Source organism: Bos taurus, chromosome 1 (assembly GCF_002263795.3).
Source record: "Bos taurus isolate L1 Dominette 01449 registration number 42190680 breed Hereford chromosome 1, ARS-UCD2.0, whole genome shotgun sequence".
Lineage (NCBI taxonomy): Eukaryota > Metazoa > Chordata > Mammalia > Artiodactyla > Bovidae > Bos > Bos taurus.
This window is the reverse complement of record NC_037328.1, coordinates 69,168,685-69,179,196: the sequence shown is the minus strand read 5'-3', so window position 1 is coordinate 69,179,196 and position 10,512 is coordinate 69,168,685. Positions and strand designations below refer to the sequence as shown.

At 41.7% G+C, this 10,512-nt stretch overlaps 1 protein-coding gene across 1 annotated transcript in view; it reads right to left on the bottom strand.

The window, feature by feature from the left end:
* Positions 1-1,320: 1,320 nt before the first annotated feature.
* The window catches only part of UMPS (uridine monophosphate synthetase), a 50,048-nt gene continuing 40,856 nt past the window's right edge, over positions 1,321-10,512 (bottom strand). Inside the window, 1 exon segment of the mRNA NM_177508.1 lies at positions 1,321-1,845. Within this exon segment, the coding sequence (NP_803474.1) occupies positions 1,676-1,845 (170 nt within the window). The 3' untranslated portion in view covers positions 1,321-1,675.

The window sequence follows — 10,512 nt, the reverse complement described above, 5'->3', positions numbered from 1 at the left end:
CTTTGTCTTAGTCAATTTGTGCTTCAAAGTTTCATGATTCCAGAATGTCTGAGCTGGGCTTAGTCTTGAGAAACATCAAAATCACCTGAAGTACCTGTTAACAAATGCAGATTTCCAGGCCTCATCGCCTGTCTGCTAAACCAGTCTCTGATGGTGGGGCCCAGGTGGTTCTTTGATGCTCCTGAATTCCCTTCATTACCCCTGAGAAGGGGCCTGAGTGAACCTCAGTACCAGAACTGCTTACGGCAGGAGTGGGTTTCTCAGCAGGAGGTGGAGACCCCACGACTGTCTTATTGCAGAAGAAAAATGTGACGAACCAGGGCGGTGATGCTCCAAGTGTGGTGCCTGCACCAGCATTAGCATTGCCTGAGTACTTGTTAGAAATGCAAACTTTCACGTCCTGTCCTAGAGCTACCCAGAGGCAGAAACACTGGAGCTGGGCCAGCATCTGACTGACTGAGATTCTACGTGATTCTGATGCATGCTGAAGTGCAAGAATCTCAGCACATTACTGCAAAGGTCTCTCAGCCTTGAGGTCACCAAGACTTTGAAGACAATTCCTAACTTTCAGCTCCTCCAGAGTAGCCCCAAGGTCACACCTCTTCCATTTCCTTCCAACCTTATTCTGTGATCATTTCCCTTTCCCAGAGGGGACTTCTCTGGAGCTGCAGCACTGGGACCCGAAGCTGAACTGGACTTTAGGGCAGAGGTGATTAAGTGTAGACTCTAAGATAAGCCCTAAATGGGGCCATTTCAAAATGATCATCTGAGCCCATATCCTTCACTCCCCTCTAAGATGCTTCCTGAACAGATCAATTTCTTTGGAGAACAGGCATCATCCAGAAACTGAGAATTTCTAGGAAAAAGTGCAGTTGTGGCCAGAATAAGAGGGCTGCCTAACTGCCGCATGTGTGAGGAAAGGTGGATGTGCCTAGCGCCTCCACTGTGGAAACCCAGATGGTTGTCACTACCAACTTCAACTCTGTTGCTGGGCTCCTTTCTATTTCGGAATCTGAAGGCTGACGTCTCTCTCTCTAGCAATGCCCTTTGGGACAATCATGTGGGATCCCCTGACAAACTTCCAGGTGAAACCTCAGACCTCTTGACACTGTTGTCTTTTTAAATAAATGAAAGAGCAGCTGCTCCATATGTAACAGAGAAGCCCTCTCCCTGTTGCAATGAAAGCCAGACACTTTCGGGAGCAGTGCTGGGAGCTAGCACCATGTAGACACCTGGACTATTACTTTTAGGCAGAATGGCTAATATTTAAGTATTATTAGGGTACCACATTAGAGAATAAAGGACACAGAAATGTTGTACTAGTTTTAGGCTCTTTATGACCTAAAATTTCTGTCTCACGGCAGTTAAAAGAATCAAAAGGTCTGATCTGGAGATGGTGGGGGGCACAGTCCTCCAATGTGACATTCTGACAGAACGGGGTGTGACTGCCTAACTACCATCAGTCTCAGTAAAGAAATCTTGAACGGATTACAGTGACAGTGTAGTGATCACAAGTCATTAGATATTTCCTGTAGACCACGGTAACTCCAGTTCCACACAGGACCCATGGAAAAATCCAAGCAGGATTAAAGGCTGCTTATTGTTTCAAGCCAGTAGCATCTTAGGAGTCCATGTATCTAGCTCCAGGGCCATCCCAAAAGCACATCCAAGAGGCTCAAACAGCAAGTCTACTCAAGTAAGCTTCCCAAGCAGCTTTTCTGTACATCTTGGCTGCTTCCAGCTGATTAGCTGATGCTATTATGCCCCGGCCCACAATGATGATATCAGAGCCTCGTTTGCCGATGACTTCTTGTGGGCTGTGGTACTGCTGGCCGAGATTATCACCTACAAACACAAAGAAGTCTGTTTAATACAGAAAATGAAAAAAACCTGAAACGTCACCTTTCTGAGAAGTATCAAACCTGATTTAAATAAGAATATGCTCTTGTTCACCATGCCCCTTCTACACAGCAACTGAATAAAGGCAGGTGAAGAGACTCTTAAACTGGCCAGAGATCTCCACAGTGGAAACAGATGCTCACCAATTCCTTTTTGATGTCTAATTTTAGAGCATTTACACTTTAACAGTATAAAAAAAAAAATTTATTTTGCCCTAAAAGGTTCAATACTAAATATAATGCAATAAAAAGTACCTCACAATTCAAGACTATCTAGTATACATTTTAGAATCACTGCGCCACGCTGTTGGAAAAGTCCTCATAAGGCATCTGCCCTGACCACAACCACATGTGTGAAGCTTTCCCTGCAACTCTACCAAATGCTTCGATTATGTACAGATCCTAATTCTTAATTCTGGCTTTTTTTTTTTTTAAGAATTGTTTTTTTACTGAAGTGTAACTGACACATGACATTAGTTTCAGGTGTACATCATGACTCAGTATTTGGACACATTATACATTATGAATGTATTTGGAAACAGTATTTGGATACATCATCACAGTAAGTCTAGTCAACACCTGGAAAGGTCTGACAGAATGTGGTCCACTGGAGAAGGGAATGGCAAACCACTTCAGTATTCTTGCCTTGAGAACCCCATGAACAGTATGAAAAGGCAAAATGATAGGATACTGAAAGAGGAACTCCCCAGGTCAGTAGGTGCCCAATATGCTACTGGAGATCAGTGGAGAAATAACTCCAGAAAAAATGAAAGGATGGAGCCAAAGCAAAAACAATACCCAGTTGTGTATGTGACTGCTGATAGAAGCAAGGTCCGATGCTGTAAAAAGCAATATTGCATAGGAACCTGGAATGTTAGGTCCATGCTGCCGCTGCTGCTAAGTCGCCTCAGTCGTGTCCGACTATGTGTGACCCCATAGACGGCAGCCCACCAGGATCCCCCGTCCCTGGGATTCTCCAGGCAAGAACACTGGAGTGGGTTGCCATTTCCTTCTCCAATGCATGAAAGTGAAAAGTGAAAGTGAAGTCGCTCAGTCGTGTCCAACTCCTAGAGACCCCATGGACTGCAGCCTACCAGGCTCCTCCGTCCATGGGATTTGCCAGGCAAGGAATCAAGGCAAATTGGAAGTGGTCAAACAGGAGATGGCAAGAGTGAACGTTGACATTCTAGGAATCCGCAAACTAAAATGGACTAGAATGGGTGAATTTAACTCAGATGACCATTATATCTCCTACTAAGGGCAGGAATCCCTTAGAAGAAATGGAGTAGCCATCATAATCAACAAAAGAGTCCGAAATGCAGTACTTGGATGCAATCTCAAAAACAACAGAATGATCTCTCTGTTTGTTCCCAAAGCAAACCATTCAACATCACAGTAATCCAAGTCTATGCCCCAACCAGTAACGCTGAAGAAGCTGAAGTTGAACGGTTCTATGAAGACCTACAAGACCTTTTAGAACTAACACCCAAAAAAGATGTCCTTTTCATTATAGGGGACTGGAATGCAAAAGTAGGAAGTCAAGAAACACCTGGAGTAACAGGCAAATTTGGCCTTGGAAGACGGAATGAAGCAGGGCAAAGGCTAATAGAATTTTGCCAAGAGAACACACTGGTCATAGCAAACACCCTTTTCCAACAACACAAGAGAAGACTCTACACATGGACATCACCAGATGGTCAACACTGAAATCAGATGGATTATATTCTTTGCAGCCAAAGATGGAGAAGCTCTATACAGTCAACAAAAACAAGACCGGGAGCTGACTGTGGCTCAGATCATGAACTCCTTATTGCCAAATTCAGACTGAAATTGAAGAAAGTAGGGAAAACCACTAGACCATTCAGGTATGACCTAAATCAAATCCCTTATGATTATACAGTGGAAGTGAGAAATAGATTTAAGGGCCTAGATCTGATAGATAGAGTGCCTGATGAACTATGGACGGAGGTTTGTGACATTGTACAGGAGACAGGGATCAAGACCATCCCCATGGAAAAGAAATGCAAAAAAGCAAAATGGCTGTCTGGGGAGGCCTTACAGATAGCTGTGAAAAGAAGAGAAGAGAAAAGGAAAGATATAAGCATCTGAATGCAGAGTTCCAAAGAATAGCAAGGAGAGATAAGAAAGCCTTCCTCAGTGATCAATGCAAAGGAATAGAGGAAAACAACAGAATGGGAAAGACTAGAGATCTCAAGAAAATTAGAGATACCAAGGGAACATGCAAAGATGGGCTCAATAAAGGACAGAAATGGTATGGACCTAACAGAAGCAGAAGATATTAAGAGGAGGTGGCAAGAATACACAGAAGAACTGTACGAAAAAGATCTTCATGACCAAGATAATTGTGATGGTGTGATCACTCACCTAGAGCCAGACATCCTGGAATGTGAAGTCAAGTGGGCCTTAGAAAGCATCACTACGAACAAAGCTAGTGGAGGTGATGGAATTCCAGTTGAGCTATTTCAAATCCTGAAAGATGATGCTGTGAAAGTGCTGCACTCAATATGCCAGCAAATTTGGAAAACTCAGCAGTGGCCACAGGACTGGAAAAGGTCAGTTTTCATTCCAATCCCAAAGAAAGGCAATGCCAAAGAATGCTCAAACTCCCACACAATTGCACTCATCTCACACACTAGTAAAGTAATGCTCAAAATTCTCCAAGCCAGGCTTCAGCAATACCTGAACCATGAACTTCATGATGTTCAAGCTGGTTTTAGAAAAGGCAGAGGAACCAGAGATCAAATTGCCAACATCCACTGAATCATGGAAAAAGCAAGAGAGTTCCAGAAAAACATCTATTTCTGCTTTATTGATTATGCCAAAGCCTTTGACTGTGTGGATCACCATAAACTGTGGAAAATTCTGAAAGAGATGGGAATACCTGACCACCTGACCTGCGTCTTGAGAAATCTGTATGCAGGTCAGGAAGCAACAGTTAGAACTGGACATGGAACAACAGACTGGTTCCAAATAGGAAAAGGAGTACGTCAATATTGTCACCCTGCTTATTTAACTTCTATGCAGAGTACATCATGAGAAACACTGGGCTGGAGGAAGCACAAGCTGGAATCAAGACTGCTGGGAGAAATTTCAATAACCTCAGATATGCAGATGGCACCACCCTTATGGCAGAAAGTGAAGAGGAACTACAAAGCCTCTTCATGAGAGTGAAAGAGGAGAGTGAAAAAGTTGGCTTAAAGCTCAACATTCAGAAAAGAGGATCATGGCATCTGGTCCCATCACTTCATGGGAAACAGTGGAAACAGTATCAGACTTTATTTTTTGGGGCTCCAAAATCACGGCAGATGGTGAGTGACTGCAGCCATGAAATTAAAAGATGCTTACTCCTTGGAAGGAAAGTTATGACCAACCTAGATGGCATATTGAAAAGCAGAGACATTAGTTTGCCAACAAAGGTCCATCTAATCAAGGCTATGGTTTTTCCAGTGGTCATGTATGGATATGAGAGTTGGGCTGTTAAGAAAGCTGAGCACCGAAGAATTGATGCTTTTGAACTGTGGTGTTGGAGAAGCCTCTTGAGAGTCCCTTGGACTGCAAAGAGATCCAACCAATCCATTCTGAAGGAGATCAGCCCTGGGTGTTCTTTGGAAGGAATGATGCTAAATAAAGCTGAAACTCCAGTACTTTGGCCACCTCATGCAAAAAGTTGACTCATTGGAAAAGACTCTGATGCTGGGAGGGATTAGGGGCAGGAGAAGGGGACGACAGAGGATGAGATGGCTGGATGGCATCACTGACTCGATGGAAGTGAGTTTGAGTGAACTCCGGGAGTTGGTGATGGACAGGCAGGCCTGGCGTGTTGCAATTCATGGGGTCGCAAAGAGTCAGACACGACTGAGAGACTGAACTGAACTGAACTGAATGGGTCCAGGACTCCTCATCAGTGAGGTTCTACAGTTATCAGGTAGTATAGTTAGGAGTTCTTTCTCTGGACTCCATTAATCTTGACCACCTCTTAAAACTGGAGAAAATAGGTTAGTCCAGCAAGACTTAGAAAGAATTTCTCTCTAGTCACCCACTCTACCAAATGCACTCTGGAAAGCGCATCTGGGAAGGAAGAGGATATTTGGGAAGAAAAAACAAACTTTGTACAGCAAGTGTGAAAAAAATCTTAATTGTTGGGTCTGGGTGACAGGTAGGTAGAAGTTCATTTACTGGCCTATTGTATGTTTGAAATTCTGCATAAATTCTATTTAACTGCACAACCACAGTGATAGACTACTGAGAGTGGCAAGTCCTTGGGGCTTCTCAGCCAGTACAGGACATGACTGAGCGACTGAACCGACTGACTTTATATAACCACAGAATTTTTTTTCTCTTGTGATAAGAACTTTTAAGATTTACAACTTTTAAACGGCAACAAATTTGGCATGCTGTACACTACATCCTCATGACTTACTCTGTAACTTCAAGTCTCTACCCTTTGACGCCCTTCGTCCATTCCATCTATCCCATCCATCCCACCCTAAAACTCTGGGAGCAAGCAGTCTGTTTTGTCTATGAGCTTGTTCTTTTGGTTTTTAGCTTACATATATAAGCGATCATATAGTATTTGTCTTTCTCTGACTTATTTCACTTAGCATAGTACCCTCAAGGGTATCCATCCATATTGTCACAAATCCTAAGGTTTCTTTTTTTAATAGCTGAGTGATACTCCATTGTGTGCATATACTGCATCTTCTCTGTCTGCTCACCCATCAGTGGGCACTTAGCTTGTTTCTGTATCTTGGCTGTGGTAAATACTGCTGTGAACATGGGGGTGCAGATATTTCTCCGAGTTAGGGTTTTTGTTTTCTTTGGATAAATAGCCAGAAGTGGAGCTGCTGGATCATATGGTAGTTCTATTTTTAATTTTTTGAGGAACCTCCATACTGTTTCCCATAGGAGCTGCACCAATTTACATTCTCACATACAGTGCACAAGAGTTCCCTTTTCTCCACATCCTCACCAACACTTGTTATTTCTTGTGATAGTGGGCATCCTTGTTTTGTTTCTGATCATAGAGAAAAAGCTTTGATAGTAGTCATTCTAACAAGTGGGAGGTGGTGTCTCATTGTGTTTGCTTTGCATTTTCCTGATGATTAGTGATGCTGAGCATCTTTTCATGCATTTTTTGGCCATTTGTATTTTTTTTGAAAACTGTCTATTCAGATCCTTTGCCAATTTAAAAAATATTTACTTAGTATTTACTTTTATTTATTTGGCTGTGTTGGGTCTTGGTTGGGGCATGTGGGATCTTTAGTTGGGACATGTGGGATCTAGTTCCCTGATCAGGGATCAAACCTGGGTCCCCTGCTTTGGGAGCATGCAGTCTTGGCCACTGGACCACCAGGGAAGTCCCCTTTGCCAATTTTTTAATCTGATTGTTCTGTTGTTCTTATTGAGCTGTATGAGTTCTTTACATTTGTACACTAACCCCTTATCAGACTTATGATTTGGAAATACGTTCTATCATTCAGCAAGTGAAAGCGTTAGTTGCTCAGTCGTATCCAACCCTTTGTGACCCAAGGACTGTAGCCTGCCAGGCTCCTCTGTCCATGGGATTCTCCAGGCAAGAATACAGAGTGGATTGCCATTTCCTTCTCCAGAGGATCTTCCCAACTAGGGATCAAACGCAGGTCTCTTGCACTGCAGGCAAACTCTTTACTGTCTGAGCCACCAAGGAAACAATCATTCAATAAGCTGCCTTTTTATTTTGCTGGTTTCCTTTGCTGTGTGGAAGCTTTTAAGTTTGACGAAGTCCCACTTGTTCATTTCTGCTTTTGTTGTTTTGGAGTCAGATTTTTAAAAAATCATTGAGAAGACTGATGTAGCAATGATTACCACATATGTTTTATTCTAGTAACTTTATGGTTTCAGATTTTACATTCATGGCTTTAATCCATTTTGAATTAAGCTTTGTGTATGGTATAAGATAGTGGTCCAGTTTCATTCTTTTGCATGTGGCTAACCAGTCTTCCCAACACCACTGTATTGAAGAGGCCGTCCTATCCCCATTGTATATTCTTGGCTCTTTTCAAAAATTAATTGACCATATGTGTGTGGGTTAATTTCTGGGCTATTTTGTTCCGTTGATCTAGGTGTCTGCTTTGAAGTTTTGTAATGTGAAAGCAGGGAGTGTGATGCCTCCAGTTTCATTCTTCTTTCTCCAGACTGCTTTGGCTATTTGATGCCTTTTGTGATTCCGAAGAAATTTTAGGACTCTGTTCCATTTCTGTGAAAAGTGCTATTAGACTGTTAGTAGGGATCACACTGAATCTGTAGTTTGCTTTGGGTAATTCAGACATCTTTACAAGATTCTTTTGGTATATGAGCATGAAATATCTTTCCATTTCTTTGTGTGCTCATTGTCATTCAAAAATGATTGTCTTTATGGTTTTTAGTGTACAGGCCTTTCACCTCCTTGGTTAAATTTACTTGTAGGTATTTTTTCTGATGCAATTGTAAATGGGATTGTTTTCTTAATTTCTGATTGTTAGTGTATAAAAATGCAACAGATTTTTGACCTTGTATCTTGTAACTTAACTGAATTTGTGTATTAGTTCTAACAGTTTTTTTGAGTCTGTAGGGTTTCCTATATATAGTAATGTCTTCTACAAATAGTGACAGTTTTACAATTCAGATACTTTCTGTTATACTTTTTCTTGACTAATTTCTCTGGCTAGGATCTCCAAAACTAACTTGAATAAAAGTGGGCACTGCTGTTGTGTTTTTGATTTTAGAGGAAAACCTTTCACCTTTTTTGGTATGATGTTGGCTGTGGCCTTAATTATGTTGAGGTAAGTTCTCTCTATAGCCACTTTGTTAGGAGTCTTTCTCATAAATGGATGTTGAATTTTGTCAAATACGTTTTCTGCATCTATTGAGTCTCTCTTCTTCCTTCTGTTGTTTTCTTCCACTGCATAGGAGTTTCTTTAGTGGTATGCTTAGATTCCTTTTTCTTCATCTTCTGCTTATCTGCTATAGGATTGTGCTTTCCATGTGGTTTATTATATATTCTATTTTCAGTTGATAACTTAAGTTTCACAGCATTCTAAATCTCTACATGTTCATTCCCTCCACAAAGTTTTGTTTTTGATGCCACATTTTACATCTTTTTGTCTTATATTTTAATTAATTCTATAGTTGTAATTATTTTCACTACTTTTGCCTCAACCTTTTAAGTGGTTGATCCACTGCTGCTGCCAAGTCACTTCAGTCGTGTCCGACTCTGTGCGACCCCATAGATGGCAGCCCACCAGGCTCCCCCGTCCCTGGGATTCTCCAGGCAAGAACACTGGAGTGGGTTGCCATTTCCTTCTCCAATGCGTGAAAGTGAAGTCGCTCAGTCGTGTCTGACTCTTAGCGACCCCATGGACTGCAGCCTACCAGGCTCCTCCGTCCATGGGATTTTCCAGGCAAGAGTACTGGAGTGGGGTGCCATTGCTTTCTCCGGGTTGGTCCACTCACTACCTTGACTATATATTTTGCTTTTTCAGTGAAAGTTACTCTTTCCTAAGTTTTCTTGTTACTAATTAGCACCCTTTCTTTTCAGCCTAAAGAAGTCCTTTTAACATTTCTTGTAAAGCCAGTGTAGCAATGCTTGAACTCATTTAAACTTGCTAATCTGGAAAACTCTTCAATTCTGAATAACTCTGCTGGGTAGAGTTCTTTGTTACAAGGTTTTTTTTTTTCACACTTCCGCTATATTATGCCACTGCTTTCTGATCTGCAAAGTTTCTGCTGAAAATTCTGCTGATAGTCTCATGGGGGGGTCAGTTGTATATAAGAAGTTTTTCTCTTGCTGCTTTAAGATTCTCTTCTTATCTTTAGCTTTTGGTGCTTTTAATTAAACGTGTCTTGATGTGGGTCTCTTTGGGCTCATCTCATCTGGAACACTCTGGGCTTTCTGCATCTGGATGTCCATTTCCTTCCCTTGAGTAGGGAAGTTTTCAGCCGTTATTTCATCAAGTAAGTTTCTAGCCTTTCTCCATCTTTTCTTCTTGGGACTCCTATAATGAGAATGTCAGTCTGCCTGATGCATCCCATAAGTCTTTTAAGCTATCTTTAGTTTTTTCTTTTTTTGGTTTCTGTCCCGATTGGGTAAGTTCCACTGCCTTTTCCTCAAGTTCCTTTGCTTCACCCGGTCTACTAGTGAACCACTCTACTGTATTTTCAGTTATGTTATTGTATTCCTCAGCTCTGTGACTAGTATTTTCCACCTCTCTTGAAGTTGAGTTTGGGGAGCATCTTTATGACCATTACTTTGAACTCATTATTAGGTAAATTACTTATCTCCATTTCATTAAGGTTTTTTCCCCTGAGGTTTGTATCTTATTCTTTCATTTGGAATACATGCCTCTGTTTCTTCATTCTGCTTTTCTCTGGGTTGGTTTCTATGCATTAGATGAAACAAGTGTCTCTCCCAGTCTTGAAGGAATAGCCTCATGTATGAGATGAACCTTGTCATTCAACCCTTCCCTAGCTCCTGGTTGTTTCTCAAATCTTCTGATTGTCAAAGAAGCCTATGATATTTGTAATAGCTCCCAGTAACTGAGGGTGTGCCAAGACTTATCAGTGTCCCAGAGAGAAG